Source organism: Taudactylus pleione, unplaced genomic scaffold, assembly GCF_031769625.1.
Source record: "Taudactylus pleione unplaced genomic scaffold, aTauple2 ptg000597l, whole genome shotgun sequence".
Taxonomy (NCBI): Eukaryota; Metazoa; Chordata; class Amphibia; order Anura; family Myobatrachidae; genus Taudactylus; species Taudactylus pleione.
Window position 1 is genome coordinate 922,232 of NW_028284999.1, and position 22,629 is coordinate 944,860.

General features: G+C 46.8%; 1 protein-coding gene across 1 annotated transcript in view; it reads left to right on the top strand.

The window, feature by feature from the left end:
* Positions 1–3,140: 3,140 nt before the first annotated feature.
* LOC148480777 (low-density lipoprotein receptor-related protein 1-like) overlaps positions 3,141–22,629 on the top strand; it is a 363,634-nt gene continuing 344,145 nt past the window's right edge. Inside the window, exon 1 of the mRNA XM_088453863.1 lies at positions 3,141–3,484. Within this exon, the coding sequence (XP_088309989.1) occupies positions 3,370–3,484 (115 nt within the window). The 5' untranslated portion in view covers positions 3,141–3,369. The remainder of the gene's footprint in view (positions 3,485–22,629) is intronic.

Below are 22,629 nucleotides of genomic sequence, written 5' to 3' on the forward strand. Positions count from 1 at the left end.
ACAGATATCTGTCTCCATACACTAGTATCACAGATATCTGTCTCCATACACTAGAATCACAGATATCTGTCTCCATACACTAGTATCACAGATATCTGTCTCCATACACTAGTATCACAGATATCTGTCTCCATACACTAGTATCACAGATATCTGTCTCCATACACTAGTATCACAGATATCTGTCTCCATACACTACTATCACAGATATCTGTCCCCATACACTAGTATCACAGACCTGTGTCCCCATACACTAGTAATACAGATATCTGTCCCCATACACTAGTATCACAGATATCCCCTGCTTACCTTTGACTTCTGATGTGGCCCGATGTCCCCATACACTAGTATCACAGATATCTGTCCCCATACATTAGTATCACAGATATCTGTCTCCATACACTAATATCACAGATATCTGTCCTCATACACTAGTATCACAGATATCTGTCCCCATACACTAGTATCACAGATATCTGTCCCCATACACTAGTATCACAGATATCTGTCCCCATACACTAGTATCACAGATATCTTTCCCATACACTAGTATCACAGATATCTGTCCCCATACAGTAGTATCACAGATATCTGTCTCCATACACTAGTATCACAGATATCTGTCCCCATACACTAGTATCACAGATATCTGTCCCCATACACTAGTATCACAGATATCTGTCCCCATACACTAGTATCACAGATATCTGTCCCCATACGCTAGTATCACAGATATCTGTCCCCGTACGCTAGTATCACAGATATCTGTCCCCGTAAGCTAGTATCACAGACTTGTGTCCCCATACGCTAGTTTCACAGATATCTGTCCCCATATGCTAGTATCACAGATATCTGTCCCCATATGCTAGTATCACAGATATCTGTTCCCATACTCTAGTATCACAGATATCTGTCCCCGTACGCTAGTATCACAGATATCTGTCCCCGTAAGCTAGTATCACAGACTTGTGTCCCCATACGCTAGTTTCACAGATATCTGTCCCCATACGCTAGTATCACAGATATCTGTCCCCATATGCTAGTATCACAGATATCTGTTCCCATACTCTAGTATCACAGATATCTGTCCCCATACACTAGTATCACAGATATCTGTCCCCATACACTAGTATCACAGATATCTGTCCCCATACACTAGTATCACAGATATCTGTCCCCATACACTAGTATCACAGATATCTGTCCCCATACGCTAGTATCACAGATATCTGTCCCCGTACGCTAGTATCACAGATATCTGTCCCCGTAAGCTAGTATCACAGACTTGTGTCCCCATACGCTAGTTTCACAGATATCTGTCCCCATACGCTAGTATCACAGATATCTGTCCCCATATGCTAGTATCACAGATATCTGTTCCCATACTCTAGTATCACAGATATCTGTCCCCGTACGCTAGTATCACAGATATCTGTCCCCGTAAGCTAGTATCACAGACTTGTGTCCCCATACGCTAGTTTCACAGATATCTGTCCCCATACGCTAGTATCACAGATATCTGTCCCCATATGCTAGTATCACAGATATCTGTTCCCATACTCTAGTATCACAGATATCTGTCCCCATACACTAGTATCACAGATATCTGTCCCCATACACTAGTATCACAGATATCTGTCCCCATACACTAGTATCACAGATATCTGTCCCCATACACTAGTATCACAGATATCTGTCCCCATACATTAGTATCACAGATATCTGTCCCCATACACTAGTATCACAGATATCTGTCCCCATACACTAGTATCACAGATATCTGTCCCCATACAATAGTATCACAGATATCTGTCCCCGTACATTAGTATCACAGATATCTGTCCCCATACACTAGTATCACAGATATCTCCTGCTTACCTTTGACTTCCGATGTGGCCTGATGTCCCCATACACTAGTATCACAGATATCTGTCTCCATACACTAGTATCACAGATATCTGTCTCCATACACTAGTATCACAGATGTCTTCAGCTAACCTTTGACTTCCGATGTGGCCCAATGTCCCCATACACTAGCATGGGACAGAAGTTCCAAAAATACAATATTTAAATAGCATTTGCTTCTGCTCACAGCACACACCTGGGCTCCGAAGAGGATCCCTCTGCCCCTGTATGGCTTCTTCCGCCGGAAGTCGGGGCTTTGCGTGAAAACTCAGGGTCACTCAGGCGCACTAGCACTGCCGAGTCGATTCAGCAGTGCTAAGTTTCACTGCTCCACTCCGTGGAGACAGCTCATTTCCAGATCAGCTGTCTCAACGCTGGAGAAATGATGAATTGCTTTGGCGCTCGCAGCGAGTTAGTATGTTAATTATCGGACCCCGATAATTAGCATAATGAATAGACACCTAAACAACATATTCAGCAAAGTAAACATGGAGATATATTATGCATGTTTTGTACCTAATGGAACGTGTCATGTTGGAGGGTAGGCAGTCAGGTGACAGGAATGAAGGAGGTAAAGAAGAGGGGTGAGAGGAATGGGGAGAAGAGTCAGGTAAAGGAAAGGTGGGTACACGCTAGACGATATGTCACCTGATCCTGCTGATTGGGCCGACATATCGCCCAGTGTGTACCCACTATGCGTGACCCTGCGCACTCCTGCGGGTAGTCCATCGGGGTCGTTCCGTCGGCCTGCATGTGGAACAATACAGATGCCGACATTTGCATAGTGGATGGAGCCTGTCCCTGACATATCAGACGTTTGGTCACCACATTGCGCAGTATGTATCCACTGCCCGATATATATTGCGTGGTCGGGCGTCGCATCGCTGGGTACACACAAGTGTGTATGTACCCAGCTGAAGACTGGTAAGGGAATGAGGTATGAAAAGAGGGAGGAGGTAACAATATGGCGGCTGGTGTAGAGGGATAAAAGCAATATAGGCAGATAATAAGGCTGTGCATACACTAAGGTATTTAGGTTAGAGAAGGGGGGAATAAAGGAAGTTAGGCAGGTAGAGAGCGAGGACAAAGAGACTCCCCCATACATTGGGCTTTTTTATTGGATTTTTTAGGATTGGTTTGGGCTTGTTTTGGGCTTGTTCCTTACTTCTATGTTGCTTGTTTTCCATTTCAGAGTTGGCACCGCTGCTCATGATCAGGGCAGGGGACACCCAGGCTGGAAGACGGCTGCTGTGCTGTGAGAGATACCTGACCACTAAATCTTCCCAACGCTGGAAAACAGATTTTGCTGGTGTTTCCCCCCTTCTTCCCCACCAGTCCCATTTTGGGTTGACTGCTCCCCGCCCCTTGAGCCTGTCGGTGACTAGGTATCCGGGGTGGTGGAAAGAGCCTGGTAGGTGGAGGCTAGCCAGGGATAAAGGCACCCGCTCCGCTCCATCTTCTTTAATGCTTCGCCTGATAATGCCGTCTTTCAGGACAGATGTTCCAGTAGTTGTGGCTCTGGGATTGCTGCTGCTGCATCTGTGCGTCCTGCATGTCCATGCCACCCCTGTCAAGGATGGTAAGTACAGCCTTGTCATTGCCATGCCCGGTATACAGCACCGTGCACACGGGAGGTGGGGGATGTCTCCTGTTATTGCACCTACTCGCTGCCAGCCTGCTCACGGATTGCAACCTGGGTACTGTGCAGCATAGCCTGGCGGCACCACACTTGTCTAATCACCCCTGACGTTCCTATGTTTGCGCAGGCTTGTAGCAGGGGACCATAAGGTCTATTGTACATTTTTCATGCATTGAATGACAGCCCGAAATGATTTCATGCAACAATGTAACAGTTCTGTCTGTGCAATACATCTGGGTCATCTGCTCACATTATTTCTTATCTAAAGTTGCCGGTCACCGGTGTCATTCCCTCCATCCCCCATTGTCCCTCTACCTTAGTAGGGAAAGGCACTGTGACACCAAGATGAAGACCCCACTATCCATGGAGGGGTCCCTGCCTAACACAATTGGAATATTGAAAGATTCATTCCTCTGTGCCCTTGTGTGTGATAAGGTATCGGCTCTATTGTGGTTTTTACTGTAACAATGGGATGTGATTTGTTTAGAAAAGTGCCATTCGGGGGGGTGGGTGATTCCTTTTCTTAAGGGTCTGCTTTTCAGTATAAAGCTGGCTACACACTAGACCAACTTTCATCCAACCAGCCAACTTGTTGATTGGTTGGAATGAAAATCTGGTAACGTATGGGAGTAACTGATGATCAGCAATTTGCTCCTAAATGCCAGAAAAACAGATTAAAATGGCGTCAGACAAGTTTTGAACAAATTGTTTCGATCAAACATTTAACAAACTTGTCTGACGTCATTTTCATCTGTTTTCTGGCATTTAGGAGCAAATTGCTGATAATCAGTTACTCCCATACGTTACCAGATTTTCATTCCAACCAATCAACTAGATGGCTGGTTGGACAGAAAATCTTTAGATGTGTGGCCAGGTTAAGCCCTTTTCTCAGGAGGTTACAGAAATATGTACCCAAATGACAGGTTTACATTATCAAACAAATCCTCCTACACCTTCTGAAGAACCAGGGGTTGTCATTCCCGGAGAAACGCGTGAAGGACGGAGATCCTGATCAGCTCTAACCCTCCAGATTACCCCGCTCATAGACCAACCAGCTTCTGCACCTCGGTACTGCATGGAAGGAGATAGCTTTACACTGAATTTGCTCAGTGCTACTTCACCGGAGACATCAGTGGTCCCGCTGCTACTCTATCACTCATTGTGCCACAAGTGATTACACCGGACCACACCGGATTGTCAAGCGGACTCAAAACTTACCTGCACTCCCGCTAACGAGCGGTGGAGAGCATGTCTGCATAAGACTCCTATCAGTGAGTACACAATATAAAGCACTTAGGCCCTCATTCAGAGCCGGACGCTCTGAGCAGAGCGCTCGCTCTGAATGAGGGCCGTCCTCCATAAAAATGGAGCGTCCTCCTGGACGCTCGTATAGCTGTGGGTCACCACCCACAGCACATACGAGTGTGCAGGATGATGGTCGCGATGGTCTTGACCATCGCGACCATCGCCACTGCGAGCCGGAGCCTGCGGTTGAGTTTCTCAACCGCAAGCCCTGGAGTGATTTTGGCTCTATCAGAGCCAAAATCACTCCCACTGACATCACTAGTGATGTCAGTGGGCCGGCTTCTGACGGTAGGCGTTCCCTTGGGAACACCCCCGTATGGGAGGCACGCCCCCGGCACGCCCACCAAAGGGGGCGTGCTGTCAATCAACATCGACAGCACGCCCCCTTTGATCAGACACAACGAGTGAAGGAAAGTCCTTCGCTCGTCGCATCTTGCGCATGCGCACGACGGAGCTCCCTCCGTCGTGCGCATGCTCAGTGCACACCATCGACCCACTTGCGAGCGGACAGCCGCTCGCGAGTGGGTCTGAATCAGGCCCTTAGTCCACACTGTATTTCTGTATCCAATTCTCCGACATAACAAGTGGATCAAGTCCGATACATTGCATTGCATACCCAAGTTTTTAACTGTCATCTGGGGTTAATATTCTCGTATAAGCATTCACTAAAGAATAGGCAATTCCCAAAAACCACTTACCGTCTCCACATGTCAGCATTCGGTCATTCTCTTCAGCTATCTATTTAAGAAAGGATTCTGGGGTCAGATTATAGATCCTGATTAGATCATAGCACTGGATTGTATTATCTTTTTACATTTTATTGGTTGATTTATACTACTTTATCATAATAAATTTATTGTTTTTACAAATTGTGTGGTTATTTAAACCAGCGCTCCACACCCATCCATGTTCTTGTGACCTAGGTAGCAGATCCTGCTGTGGGAGCTGCTAGGTTATAACCTAATACAGTGGTTCTCAAACTCGGTCCTCAGGACCCCACACAGTTCACGTTTTGCAGGTCACCCAGCAGGTGCACACGTGTAATCATTACTCAATTACACATTTTAAAAGGTCCACAGGTGGAGCTAATTATTTCACTTGATTCAGTGTGGAGACATGGAAAACATGCACTGTTTTGGGTCCTGAGGACCGAGTTTGAGAACCTGTGACCTAATATAACAACTCTTTGAGGAGCGCACCTATATATTTTCTCTTATATCCCATCTATATGTATGCATTGTGATTCCCCTCTGCCTTCGTTTTAATTATTTATTCATAAGCAGTTGGGGCTGTTGATGAATAACACACTAGGCTGACATTGTGAAGGCATCTCCATTGCACTTTACAAACTTCAGGAGACAGAGTGAAAAGTGATAAGGTACCAGCCAATCAGCTCCCAACTGTCATCTGACAGGGTGCGTTTGAAAAATGACAGTTGGGAGCTGATTGGCACCTTATCACTTTCTTCTCACTTTTCACTCTGTCTCCTAACACTGCTTAGTAACTAGACCCCTTCATCTGTAAGCACAGCAGCGGCTTCCTCCACAGAGCGAGGCTGTAGTGCGCTCTCGGTGCGTGATATGGCACTTATAACATGGGCAGGAAGAGAGAGGGAGATGGATGGGAGAAAGAAACCAGATGTGGGGGAACCACAGGAAATCTTCATACTTAACGTCAGGAGATTGTGTAACTGTTCTAAATCGGTTATCTTTATTTTTGGTTTGTTTCATTCTTTTTAATGGGTAGGGGGGGATTATTTGACAATTTACTTGTTGCAAGAATGCCAATATTCTTTACCAGCATGATCAATCGGCAATCACAGTAACACTGAAGAAAGGGAAACTTCAGCTGCATACACACACAACGATTTCATAAATGAACGATTTTAGTAAACGATTTTCGTTCATTTTTCCCTTGAAAAAATTAACGAAAATCATTTACTAAAATCGTTCATTTACTAAATGTACTGAACGATTTTTTTGAACTACAAACGATTTTAGCATATTCCTTTACTGAAAATCGTTGAGTTGATCAGTCTGACTGAACTACAAACTACAAACGTGAACGCGCATGAACGATAGTCGTTCATCGTTTTAACTCAGTGAACGATTTTTTTCATAGATTGAACGATAAACGATATCGTTATCGATAATTGTTCAAAAGATCATTGCGTGTGTTTGCACCTCTAATAGTAGGTTGATAGGTAAAATAAAATATTGCAGATATGCACTGTGGGAGCTATGTACAGTATAGCAAACATCTGCTGGAAGACATGGTCCTAGCTGCCCTCAATACTGTTTCATATCATTTATAAATAAAGCAATAATCAGTTCTGTCACAATCTGCAACATATGGATTTGTTCACCAATCTTTTAAATCATCTGGTCCCTGCACCTCTGTGTATAGGAGTGTCTGGTAGAATAGCAACTTCCACTCTGCTTTCTGACACTTCGCAGGTGATATATACGCGATTAATGAATGTTCACAAGCGTGATAACTGTAAGATTGTAAACTCCTGTAGGCCAGTTAGAAAATTATTTAATGAGAAGAATGATATAAAATATCACTCGCATTCAGATGACTAATATAGTACATGAATACTTATGTCTGCTCCTTACCACATCACAGAGATATCTTGCCAACTAAATATTCAGCACCTTATAGTTACGTGACCCGTCAACCCAGTGGTTCCCAAACTGGGCGCTGTGGCACTTGCAGGGGTACCACCGGTTGATGACCCAAGATCAAATCAAATTATTTATGGTCTGTTTGATGGGCAAAACCATAGATGTTGGCTGCCAATCATAATATATGTAGACGAACAAAAGTGCAACACTGTCCACTCCCACATAACTGACCCTAAGGGTGACAGGTCAGCACATCCCTGTCCTCACCACATAACTGACCCTAAGGGTGACAGGTCAGCACATCCCCATCCTCACCACATAACTGACCCTAAGGGTGACAGGTCAGCACATCCCTGTCCTCACCACATAACTGACCCTAAGGATGACAGGTCATCACATCCCTGTCCTCACCACATAACTGACCCTAAGGGTGACAGGTCAGCACATCCCTGTCCTCACCACATAACTGACCCTAAGGGTGACAGGTCAGCACATCCCTGTCCCCACCACATAACTGACCCTAAGGGTGACAGGTCAGCACATCCCCATCCTCACCACATAACTGACCCTAAGGGTGACAGGTCAGCACATCCCCGTCCTCACCACATAACTGACCCTAAGGGTGACAGGTCAGCACATCCCCGTCCTCACCACATAACTGACCATAAGGGTGACAGGTCAGCACATCCCAGTCCTCAACACATAACTGACCCTAAGGGTGACAGGTCAGCACATCCCCGTCCCCACCACATAACTGACCCTAAGGATGACCGGTCAGCACATCCCCGTCCCCACCACATAACTGACCCTAAGGATGACAGGTCAGCACATCCCCATCCTCACCAGATAACTGACCCTAAGGATGACAGGTCAGCACATCCCTGTCCTCACCACATAACTGACCCTAAGGATGACAGGGCAGCACATCTCTGTCCTCACCACATAACTGACCCTAAGGGTGACAGGTCAGCACATCCCTGTCCCCACCACATAACTGACCCTAAGGATGACAGGTCAGCACATCCCTGTCCCCACCACATAACTGACCCTAAGGATGACAGGTCAGCACATCCCTGTCCTCACCACATAACTGACCCTAAGGATGATAGGTCAGCACATCCCCGTCCCCACCACATAACTGACCCTATGGGTGACAGCTCAGCACATTCCTGTCCCCACCACATAACTGACCCTACGGATGACAGGTCAACACATCCCTGTCCCCACCACATAACTGACCCTAAGGATGACAGGTCATCACATCCCTGTCCTCACCACATAACTGACCCTAAGGGTGACAGGTCAGCACATCCCTGTCCTCACCACATAACTGACCCTAAGGGTGACAGGTCAGCACATCCCTGTCCCCACCACATAACTGACCCTAATGGTCAGGTCAGCACATCCCTGTCCTCACCACATAACTGACCCTGAGGGTCAGGTCAGCACATCCCTGTCCCCACCACATAACTGACCCTAAGGATGACAGGTCAGCACATCCCTATCCTCACCACATAACTGACCCTAATGGTCAGGTCAGCACATCCCTGTCCTCACCACATAACTGACCCTAAGGGTCAGGTCAGCACATCCCTGTCCTCACCACATAACTAACCCTAAGGATGACAGGTCAGCACATCCCTGTCCCCACCACATAACTGACCCTAAGGATGACCGGTCAGCACATCCCTGTTCCCACCACATAACTGACCCTAAGGATGACCGGTCAGCACATCCCTGTCCTCACCACATAACTGACCCTAAGGGTGACAGGTCAGCACATCCCTGTCCTCACCACATAACTGACCCTAAGGGTGACAGGTCAGCACATCCCTGTCCTCACCACATAACTGACCCTAAGGATGACAGGTCAGCACATCTCTGTCCTCATCACATAACTGACCCTAAGGATGACAGGTCAGCACATCCCTGTCCTCACCACATAACTGACCCTAAGGATGACAGGTCAGCACATCCCTGTCCCCACCACATAACTGACCCTAAGGATGACAGCTCAGCACATCCCTGTCCTCACCACATAACTGACCCTAAAGGTGACAGGTCAGCGCATCCCTGTCCCCACCACATAACTGACCCTAAGGATGACAGGTCAGCACATCCCTGTCCTCACCACATAACTGACCCTAAGGATGACAGGTCAGCACATCCCTGTCCCTCACCACATAACTGACCCTAAGGATGACAGCTCAGCACATCCCTGTCCCCACCACATAACTGACCCTACGGATGACAGCTCAGCACATCCCTGTCCCTCACCACATAACTGACCCTAAGGATGACAGCTCAGCACATCCCTGTCCCTCACCACATAACTGACCCTAAGGATGACAGCTCAGCACAATTTACCTAAATGAATCATTTATTTTTCTGAATTTCTCAAGATGATACTTTTGGACCGGGAGTGCCGTGAAAAAATAATGCTGATACTTTAGGGCGCCACGATTGGGGTAATGGCACTCGGGTAGGTAGTTCAGATTTGTGTTGATTTGTTCTACTTGCTAGAACAAATCAATAAAAAGCCAAAGTCCATACTGCTTGCTAAAAACCTAAGCTACAATGTAGCAACTTTCATTTAACCATCTGTAAAATAAAGTTGTGCTTAATGTATAGTAAATAATTCCCCCCATTAATATATATCTATATCAATAATGCACCAATTTAATTGGGGTCTAAGGATCTCATCAGTATAATCACCAAACAGCCAGTTATAAGCCAAACAGTGTTACAGATTTCGGGGCATGTTCACTAAAGTGGAGATGTTGCCCATAGCAATGAATAAGATTCTACTTCTAGAGTATAATAGCTAGAGACTGATTGGTTGCTAAAGGCAACAACCGCACTTTATAAAACCCCGCACTTTAGTAAATATACAACTTAAAATGTGTTTAAAGGGTAAACAACAGAGGAAAAATGTTCAACCTACAAAGGGACTAGTAAAGCTGGGTACACACATATACCATATATCATACACGCTACACAATCCGCCATACGATGATTCGATATATCGTCATATGCTTCATGTAACAACATCGCGTTGTTCTCGGAATTGGCCCATCTGAAATGCAGCACATATGATGTGTATAAGGTGCGTATATGGTGTGTGTATAAGGTAGGTGTGTGTGTATGGTTTGTATAAGGTGTGCGTATGGTGTGCATATGGTGCGTATATGGTGTGTATAAGGTGTGTATATGGTGTGTTTGAGGTGTGTATAAGGTGTGTATAATGGAAAGGTGTGTATGAGGTGCGTATATGGTGTGTATAAGGTGTGTATATGGTGTGTATAAGGTGTGTATAAGTGCACATATACAGCTGGTACAACTCATAGAAAATCTGACTTGGCAAATGTGTGAGTTTTATTTTAAAATTATTTCAGTGTTCAATTACCATGTAAGTAGTACAGTATGCTTTCTCTGGTGGCTGGCATGTATGACCAGTGTCTGTGGCACGTCCCGGTATGTATGAGCAGTGTCTGTGGCACGTCCTGGTATGAATGACCAGTGTCTGTGCCATGTCCTGGTATGTACGACCAGTGTCTGTCCTGGTATGTATGACCAGTGTCTGTCCTGGTATGTATGACCAGTGTCTGTGGCACGTCCCGGTATGTATGACCAGTGTCTGTGGCACGTCCCGGTATGTATGACCAGTGTCTGGGGCACGTCCCGGTATGTATGACCAGTGTCTGTGGCACGTCCCGATATGTATGACCAGTGTCTGTGGCACGCCCCGGTATGTATGACCAGTGTCTGTGGCACGCCCCGGTATGTATGACCAGTGTCTGTGGCACGCCCTGGTATGTATGACCAGTGTCTGTGGCACGCCCTTGGATGTATGACCAGTGTCTGTGGCACGCCCTAGTATGACGTTGCTCTCCGGCACTTTAGAGCATCTTTTTCCACCCCTCCGTTTTCTTTATAACAATGCGCAATGTGACAAAGAGCTTTTCACCTACAGGTTAATGTAGAAGTGGACGTATTTACTCTGTAAACTTATGTAGGGAAAGGGGCACATACTAAATTAAATATTAGGGATGCCGCCGTACTGGCGCGAGAATCCTGGTGCTGTCATTCCAACCACCAGGATGCTGAAGATAAGTAATGGGGTGGGGAGGAGGGTTAGGTTTAGGAACTATGGGGGGGGGTTAGGTTTAGGGTGCGGGGAGGGGGAGGCAGAGCCGGCCCTAGACATAGACATTATAAGCAAACGCCTAGGGGCGACTGGAATGCCCAGGGGAATACGTCAGCTTTGCTGCTGCTGCCCCCCACACGGTGCAGCCCCCGCCTGTTGCTGCCTCCCCCCCACCCCCCCGGTGCTGCCGCGATCGGCAGCTCAACGTTTGGCCAGGTCAGGATGAGCTTCGCCCGACACCGCAGGGGGGCTCCAAGCCGGACTCCTGCTGAGATGTGATTACCAGCGGGCACCCGGCTCCTTCCCTGCAGCGGAGCGATAGCCGGAGGCTGGAGTTCTCTCCTGAACTCCAGCTTCCGGCTCTCCCCATGCGTCATGACGTCTCACCCATAGTTCCGAGGAGCAGCCGGGCGGACAGGACGGCGGCGGATGCAGGAGAGGGTTTAAGGTGTTTTTTTTTTATTTTTATAAGCAGCATGACAGGGGCATTACTATGGTGGTATTACTACTGTATATGGACACTACATATATATATATATATATATATATATATATATTGCCTTGGGCAATAAATTGGCTAGGGCTGGCTCCAGGGGGAGTTTAGGTTTAGGCGTCAAATTAGGGAGAGTTAGGGTAGGGAGAGGGGGAGGGTTATGCATACCGACCAGCAAGTTTTGTTTTGGTATGTTAACCCTGTCGGCATTTCATACCCAACCCAAATAATATACCTGCGTGCATGTATCCTAAAGGTGCTTCCAGCTTGAAAACTGTAACATTTGCATCAGGCGTACAGATCCTCATCGCACAAGGACGTATTCTGACATTGCCAATGGTAACTGCTACATCCTCATCGCACAAGGACGTATTCTGACATTGCCAATGGTAACTGCTACATCCTCATCGCACAAGGAAGTATTCATGGTAAATGCTAAATTCTCATTACCCTATTCGTATACAGTACAATAATGAAGTGTCCTATACGTGGAAGAATATTATCTGATAATGATGTATAAAATCTTCATGATCTCTTCTTACTCCTTAATCAACCAGAAGGGAAACTTTTGAATTCATACAGCAGCGCATACAGTATGTCCGTTCAGTCATTTGCATGTAGGTGGCAGTAATTTTAAATACAGGTAGATAGGCCGTGGGATCCCCCTGATCAACTGTTGCCGAGACCCTCTCTCTCCTGCTCGGGACATACACAACAATATGGTGGCAATGTGGGGCTCAGACAAAAGAGCCATAATTATTGGTAGTGGGGCGTGCACTGTGCATGTCAGGGACATCGTCTGTGTAGGATTGTAATATAATGGATATATGTAATGCTAAAGTTTTAATTACTGTTGACGGAGGGTGAATATGCAATTAGTCAATCTGAACTTATTGCATATGTGAACATGCCTTTACTGTAGTGGTGCTCTCTGCTCTGGTGCTTCTAGCACACACTGGTCTATAGCGCACACATATTCTGCAGCGCTTTACAGAGAATATTTGGCCATTCATATCTGCCCCTGCACCAGTGGAGCTTACACTCTATCAGGGGCGGATTGGGACGGAAAACCAGCCCGGGAAATTTTTGGAAGCAGCCCTGATGGGGGCGGGCTCTGTTGAGAGGCGGGGTCTGAGGGAATGGGATACTCCCTCTTTATAGGCCCTGATTCTAAATTGAACGCAGTTGCGGCTACTACTAACCCCTTGCATGGTGCACAGCCGTGCATCTGAATCTGCAAGGACTGAAACACATAGTCTTATGGCCTGTACATACTGAACCAGTGGTTCTCAAACTCGGTCCTCAGGACCCAACACAGTTCACATTTTCAAGTGCACAGGTGAATTCATTACTCACTGACACATTTTAAAAGATCCACAGATGGAGCAAATCATTTCACTAATAATTCTGTGAGGAGACCTGGAAAACATGCACTGTTTGGGGTCCTGAGGACCAAGTTTGAGAACCTGTGCACTAAACGATATGTTGTCCGATCTGGACGGATTGGACGACATATTGGGAACATTGTCTAGTGTGTATCCTCAATTTAACTGACGATGCACACTCCCGTGCATCGTCAGCGACATCGCCCCTTGGACTTGCATGCAGGTCCGACAGGTGACATCGTTAGCGAGGGCAATGCTGCCGAATGCAGCATGGCACCTGCCATGGCGATGTTGCTCCCGACACCACCACTGGGCCCATCACTGAGACTATGCTCGTTAAATGTGTACGCAGCATTAACGCTACAAATGCTGCAATACTGCTTGGTGTACCTTTAGACGACACCATTGCTTACGCCATCAAAACTTGCCCCAACCATATTCAAGTTGCATTTCATCACAGTATGGCCTCCAACGAGATCGATTCAACATCTCTGTACGCAACTATATATATATATATATATATATATATATATATATTTATTATGCACACACATACACAGTATATAGCAAGTAAATGATGGGCGGCACTTTGGGTGTGTGTATATATACATATATATATATATATATATATATATATACATACATATACACATACACTCACACAGTATATTATATATATATATATATATATATATATATACACACACACAGTGTGTGTATGTTATATATATATATATATATATCTAGGCAGGCAGACATATATTAGGTACAAATAATATAGTTTACTTACTATAACAATTGGTCTGTAGGCACCTGTGTGCAGGATGCTGCTGTTCCGTGCACATTGCCCTGCCGGCGTGTACATAACTTGTCCTGGAGGCGGCCATGCAGGCCCGCTGACAGCCTGGAGGCGGTGCCATCAGAAGTGACTGACAGGCATCCGCAAGGGCTTATGGGGGAGCTGCAGCAGCTGGGCATGCGTCTGCCATTTTTGTTTAAGTGCACACAGACAGCTGTAACGCTGCCCGATCGGAAGGCAGCTGGGCTGTCTAAACAGAAGGGTGGGTGGGGAATGGGGCAGTTGCCGGCATGTGCGGAAGCTGTAATGCTGCACGATCAGAGGTGAGCTCCGATCGCAGCAGCTTGCAGCTGGGCCGGCAGAGGGGCGGGTGAGGGAAGGGCCGCCGCCAGCCCCTAAAGATAAAATAAGGGACCGGCCCAGCGGGAAATGGCCCGGCTTCCCGGCAGCCCAATCCGCCCCTGCACTCTATGTTGCCTACCACATGTACACAAAAACATACACATTAGGGTTAATCTTTGTTGGAAGCCATTTAACTTACCAGTATATTTTTGGATTGAGGGAGTAAACCGGAGCACCCGGAGGAAACCCCCACAAGCACAGGGAGAAAACACAAGGACAGTTTGGTCAGTGCTGGGAATTGAACCCACGACCTCGGTGCTGGGAGGCAGTAATGCTAAGCATAGTATTGCTTTTATTGTACGAGAAGGCAGCAGTGTCTACCTGGCAAACCAGGCATTAATGTTTCTGTGATATTTACTGATTTGTTATAGGGTTTTGTTGCTTTTTCTTCAATTAACCACTTAACTGGTATGGTCGCATTGGATGCGACTGCAGCCCGCTGTGCTTTAGCTGTCAAAGTCGCATCCCCCTACTGCGTGCTCCTGTTTGACTTTTTGGCCCTCCATACAGGGATACCCGATATCACATTCGGAATCGCAACCCAGAATGCCGAGCAAACTGCATTTTTGAGCGCATGCGCAGGGAACCAAAGTGCGAGTAGGGAAACTTGAGGTGGGTACACACTAGACAACGGCCCTCATTCAGAGGTGCTTGCAAAATGTGAGCGCTCACTCTGAATGTGGGTGGCCGCTTGCCTTCTGAAGGGCGGCCTCCTGGTCGCTAGCTAAGCTGTGGGTTACCACTCACAGCTTTAGCAACCGACCAGGTTGATGGTCGTGATTGTCAAGACCATCGTGACCATCGGGGCTTGCGACGAGACCCTAAGGTTGGGTCTCGGCAACCGCAAGTCCTGGCAGCTTCCTGCTCTGATCGAGCAGGGACCTCCCCACTGACATCACTGATGATGTCAGTGCGGCCGCCCACAAAATGGCAGGCGTTCCTTAAGTAATGCATCCATTTGTGAAACCACCCCCCTGCCACGCCTACAAAACGGGGCGAGCTGTCGATCAACATCGACAGCCGCCCCTTTTGTAGTGAGCTCCAGAGCGAGCGGGTCTGAATGAGGTCCAATGTGCTCACGATGCGATATCGTGCGCGATTTCCCTTGAACTCTCCCCGGGCACTCCAGGGCACGATATGGTGCTAAAAGGTGTCCAATCCAACCAACGATCTTACGATCTATCGTGCATCGTTAACGATTTGCAAATCGATAGATCGTTTGTAACCAAACACCTCACGATGATCTTCAAGATTTCATATATTAAGTGACGTGAATTGGACGATAGATCGTTAGTACCAAAACACGAACGATCTGCACAAAATTGTGTACGAGATTGGCAAATCTTGCCTGCTGTAGTCGAGATCTGAAGATGCTATGTATGCGCACGGGCATCGTTATTGTGAGTGGGCACTCGCGATTTGGACATATTTTACACAAATTGTTATTCCAATATGTAGAAATCAGGCAAATCGTGCAAAATATCGCCTAGTGTGTACTAGGGGTGTGCACCGGCCACTTTTCGTGTTTTGTGATCTGGATCTGGATCTTTCTTCGTGTTTTGGATCTGGATTGGTTTTGCCAAAACCACCCTTCCGTGTTTTGGGTTCTGGGTTTTGTGTTTTGGATCTGTATTTTTTTGAAAAAAAGCATAAAAACAGCTAAAATCACAGAATTTGTAGGTTTTTCTGCTCCTATGCTATTATTAACCTCAATAACCTTAATTTCCACTCATTTCCAGTCTATTCTGAACACCTCACACCTCACAATAGTGTTTTTATGTCCAAAAGGTTGCACCGAGGTAGCTGGATGACTATGCTAAGCGACACGAGTGGGCGGCACAAACACGTGACCCATCTAGGAGTGACACTGCAGTGGCAGACAGGATGGCAGTTAGAAAAACTAGGCCCCAAACTGTACATAATGCAAAGAAAAAAAAGAGGTGCAAGATGGAATTGTCCTTGGGCCCTCCCACCCACCCTTATGTTGTATAAACAGGACATGCACACTTTAACAAAGCAATCATTTCAGCGCCAGGGTCTGCCACACAACTGTGGCTGAAATGATTGGTTCGTTTGGGCCCCCACAAAACAAGCTGGCAATTAATGTGTCCCTGCACAAACTGGCTCTACGGAGGCAAGATGTCATCCTCATCCTCCTCATCCACCGATTCCTCACCCTCTTCAGTGTGTACATCCTCATCCTCACAAAGTATTAACTCATCCCCACTTGAATCCACCACCACAGGTCCCTCTGTACCTTCTGGAGGCTGGTCTCCCTGGAAGAGCTGATAATTCATTTTGATGAACATCATCTTCTCCACATTCTGTGGAAGCAACCTCCTACGCCTTTCGCTGACAAGGTTCCCGGCTGCACTAAACACTTTCGGAGTACACACTGGAGGGGGGGGCAACTCAGGTAAAATAGAGCCAGTTTGTACAGGGGCCTCCAAATTGCCTCTTTTTCCTGCCAGTACAGGTATGGACTGTCTGACATGCCTACTTGGATGCTGTCACCGATGTAATCCTCCACCATTCTGTCAATGGTGACAGTATCATATGCAGTGACAGTAGACATGTCAGAAATTGTTGCCAGGTCCTTCAGTCTGGACCAGATGTCCAAACTTGGTCCTGCATCACTGCCAGCGGGTTGCTTAGGATACCTAAGTTTTTTCCTGGCAGCCCCAGTTGCGGGAGAAAATGAAGAAGGAGCCGTTGACGTGTCACGTTCCGCTTCAGCTGACAGTGTGTTCACCAGCAGGTCTTTGCACCTCTGCAGGCTTGTGTCGGCCGGAAAGAGAGACACCACATAGGCTTTAAACCTAGGATCGAGCACGGTGGCCAAAATGTAGTGGTCTGATTTCAACAGATTGACCACCCTGGAATCCTGGCAAAGCGAATGAAGGGCTTCATCCACAAGTCCCACATGCCGAGCGGAATCGCTCCGTCTTAGCTCCTCCTTCACTTTCTCCAGCTGCTTCTGCAAAAGCCTGATGAGGGGAATGACCTGACTCAAGCTGGCAGTGTCTGAACTGACTTCACGTGTGGCAAGTTCGAAGGGCTGGAGAACCTTGCACAACACGGAAATCATTCTCCACTGCGCTTGAGTCAGGTGCATACCCCCTCCTTTGCCTATGTCATAGGTGGATGTATAGGCTTGTAGGGCCTTTTGCTGCTCCTCCATCCTCTGAAGCATATAGAGGGTTGAGTTCCACCACGTCACAACCTCTTGCTTCATGTGATGGCGGGGCAGGTTCAAGAGTGTTTGCTGGCGCTCCAGTCTTCGGCACGCAGTCGCTGAATGGCGAAAGTGGCCTCTTACTGAAACCGGTGATACACAGCGTAGCCTGCCTTGTAACGAGCTGGCGTTTCTGAGATGCTGCTACTGGTGACGCTGCTGCTGTTGCTGCGTAAGGTGATACATCTACCCAGTGGGCTGTCACAGTCATATAGTCCTTAGTCTGCCCTGTTCCACTTGTCCACATGTCCGTGGTTAAGTGGATATTGGGTACAACGGCATTTTTCAGGACACTGAGGACACTTTTTCTGACGTTTCTGTACAGTCTCGGTATCGCCTGCCTAGTGAAGTGGAATCTAGACGGGATTTGGAACCGGGGACACACTACCTCCATCAATTGTCTAAATCCCACTGCACTAATGGCGGATACCGGACGCACGTCTAACACCAACATAGCAGTCAAGGCCTCAGTCATACGTTTTGCTTCAGGATGACTGCTGTCGTACTTCATCCTCCTCGCTAAGGACTGTTGGAGGGTCAATTGTTTAGTAAAAGTAGTGGTGTTCCTACTTCCTCTCTGGGATGATGAACGACTCCCAGCAGCAGCAACAGCAGCAGCGGCAGCAGTAGGCGTAGCAATGCAGGATCCTCCGGAGGAATCCCGGATAGGAGAGTCAGTCATGCCAGTGACATGGCCTGCAGGACTACTTCCGATCCTGACTAAGGAGGAAATTGACGAGGAGGGAGTTGACGGTGTGGTTTGCAGGCGCTTGGATACAACAGGACAACGGGATTTAGATGTCCCTGGACTGCTTACGGTCTTAGCCAAAGTTTCTGAACTTGACAGTAACTTTTTATGAACGCGCTGCAGGTGCCGTATAAGGGAGGATGTTCCTAGGTGGTTGACGTCCCTACCCCTACTTATTTCACCTTTACATATGGTACATATGGCAAGACAGTTGTTGTCCGGATTTGGATAGAAATATTGCCAGACCAAAGAGGTGGAATGTTTGGTCTTCTGCCCAGGCATGACCGTGATGGGCTTTTTCATCCCACGGACAACAACTGTCTCCCCCGGAGCCTGATTTAAACAAACCACATCACCATCAGAATCCTCCTCGCCAACTTCCTCCTCAGCGCCAGCTACACCAGTATCCTCATCCTGTTGTACTTCAACAGTGACATCTTCAATTTGCATATCAGCAAGTGGACTGTGGGTGCTCCTTTCAGCACTTGCAGGGGGCGTGCAAATGGTGGAAAGAGCCACCTCTTCCCGTCCAGTGCTGGGAAGGTCAGGCATCGCAACCACCACCACACTTGGACTCTCCTTGGGGATTTGTGATATCTTCTTAGAAAGCACAGTTCTTCGCTGTGCTTTTGCCAGCTTAACTCTTTTGATTTTTTTAGTGGGAGGAGGACTTCCATCGTCATGTGAAGCTGAACCACTAGTCATGAACATACTAGGGATCGACCTTAGCCGTTCCTTGCCACTCTGTGTCGTAAATGGCATATTGGCAAGTTTACATTTCTCTTCAGCTGATTTAAATGTCTTTTTCAAGGTCATTTTCCTGAACTTTGCCATTTGGGATTGTATGTGCCCTCTACTATGACATTGGGCATCGGCCTTGGCAGACGACGTTGATGGCATGTTATCGTCTATGTCATGACTAGTGGCAGCAGCTTCAGCACTAGGAGGAAGTGCTTCTTGATCTTTCTCTATTTTATTTTTATCGGAGAAAGTTTGGTCCTCCATTTATGTTATATCAATTTGATATATACGTGCGGCTAAACACAGAAAATAATTTTTTTTTTGGTTTGGACTGGAGTGTACTTTCGGGGGTTACAGCACCCTTAACGGTCAAGCCAGCCGGCCCTTTACTTATGACACAGGCGCACGCTTGGCACTACTTTGTTGATGCACGTGCGGCTACTGCGCACACAATTCACAAACACAGAAAATAATTTTTTTTTTGGTTTGGACTGGAGTGTACTTTCGGGGGTTACAGCACCCTTAACGGTCAAGCCAGCCGGCCCTTTACTTATGACACAGGCGCACGCTTGTCACTACTTTGTTGATGCACGTGCGGCTACTGCGCACACAATTCACAAACACAGAAAATAATTTTTTTTGGGGTTTGGACTGGAGTGTACTTTCGGGGGTTACAGCACCCTTAACGGTCAAGCCAGCCGGCCCTTTACTTATGACACAGGCGCACGCTTGGCACTACTTTGTTGATGCACGTGCGGCTACTGCGCACACAATTCACAAACACAGAAAATAATTATTTTTTTGGTTTGGACTGGAGTGTGCTTTGGGGGTTACAGCACCCTTTAACGGTCAAGCCAGCCGGCCCTTTACTTATGACACAGGCGCACGCTTGGCACTACTTTGTTGATGCACATGCGGCTACTGCGCACACAATTCACAAACACAGAAAATATTTTTTTTTTTTGTTTGGACTGGAGTGTACTTTGGGGGTTACAGCACCCTTTAACGGTCAAGCCAGCCGGCCCTTTACTTATGACACAGGCGCACGCTTGGCACTACTTTGTTGATGCACGTGCAGCTACTGCGCACACAATTCACAAACACAGAAAATAATTTTTTTTTTGGTTTGGACTGGAGTGTACTTTCGGGGGTTACAGCACCCTTTAACGGTCAAGCCAGCCGGCCCTTTACTTATGACACAGGCGCACGCTTGGCACTACTTTCTTGATGCACGTGCGGCTACTGCGCACACAATTCACAAACACAGAAAATAATATTTTTTTTGGTTTGGACTGGAGTGTACTTTCGGGGGTTACAGCACCCTTAACGGTCAAGCCAGCCGGCCCTTTACTTATGACACAGGCGCACGCTTGGCACTACTTTGTTGATGCACGTGCGGCTACTGCGCACACAATTCACAAACACAGAAAATAATTATTTTTTTGGTTTGGACTGGAGTGTACTTTGGGGGTTACAGCACCCTTTAACGGTCAAGCCAGCCGGCCCTTTACTTATGACACAGGCGCACGCTTGTGACTACTTTGTTGATGCACGTGCGGCTGCTGCGCACACAATTCACAAACACAGAAAATATATTATTTTTTTAGCACTTGGGGGGAGCACCCCTGATGGACAGAGCACCCCCTGGACAACACTACAGCACCCCTTTAGGACTGGGACACTGCACAGGACTTTGGAGTGGACACAGCCCCTATGGAGAACTGACTGCACAACACAGTCCAGCCAGCCCCTATGGACTTTGAAGTAGTGGACACAGCCCCTATTAACAACAGCAGCACAACACAGCCAGCCCCTATGGACTTTGAAGTAGTGGACAACAGCAGCACAGCGCAGCACAGCACAGCACAACACAGCCAGCCCCTATGGACTTTGAAGTAGTGGACAACAGCAGCACAGCACAACACAGCCAGCCCCTATGGACTTTGAAGTAGTGGACAACAGCAGCACTACACTACACTACACTACACAGCCCTAACTCCCACCCTCCCTCTTCACTGTCCACAGCCGAGTGAGAAAATGGCGCCGACGCGGGTACCTTATATAGGATCCAAAACCCGCGAGACTCGGAAGGCGGGATGATGACGTTTTGCCTCGATTTCAGATCCGAGTCAGGCGGGAAAAGTCGAGCCTGGCTCGGATCGGACTCGGATCGGGGGGGCTCGGGGGGGTTCGGATTTCAGAAATCCGAACCCGCTCACCCCTAGTGTGTACGCATCTTAAGTCTCTGCAACTGGGCGGGGTTCTTTGCCAATGGAGATGGGAAGTAATTTTACAATGGGGCCTACAGCAAGATATATATATATATACATTTACAGTATAAATAATAATTTTTCTATAAAATATTACAAAAAAAAAAAATACTTTCTAAGCTTTATTATACAAAATAAAACCCCTGACAGGTTTTGGGGCAAAAAAAAAAATCTTCAGTTAAGTGGTTAAAGGTTTAGGTATGAAAGCAGGAATATTTAGCTTTTAATAGTCCAAAATACGACTTTCCTGGCCTTCAAGATGTCTTGTTTTAGGACCTCCTCAAAATGTACCTTTGCATACTGTATATTTAATAAATACTTAGTCATTGTATTATTTTTCTATCAAATAAACTGCCTTCTTTTGGATTAACACAATGTTTTTGATAAATGTAGTGTTTTTGATAAATGATAAAAAATTAAAATAAAATACTATCCTAAAATGTCTGTGAGTATTTTCTAAGCATTACAAACATGTTTCTAAAATGTAGATATGACCTCAACTTCTTACATACGTCTGATTGAACCCATGTAGGTACAGAAGTGACACCTTGTCCAGCAGCCCGTCCTTAGACATGTAGCTCGGTTGTGTGTGCTAAAAGTAAACATGTTGAGGTACCATGTTATTCACTAAAACAATTTTTATGTCTAAACAGATGGTAAAAGGAATTCTATTAATGACCAACAAATTCTGCTGATATAATAATTTAATTTCTATTGCCTCAGAAACATCAGACCAGTCTGAGGGCCTGATTCAGAACTGAAAGAGCGCTCGCACTGAATCTGGGCGTTTTTCTTTATTTTTTGTGCGGCCTTCTGGCCGGTCGCATAGCTGTGGGTGACCACCCACAGCTATTGTGAGAAGCCAGGATGATGGTCGCGATGGTCAAGACCATCGCGACCATCAGCCTCACGACGAGACTCTTGTGGTAGGGT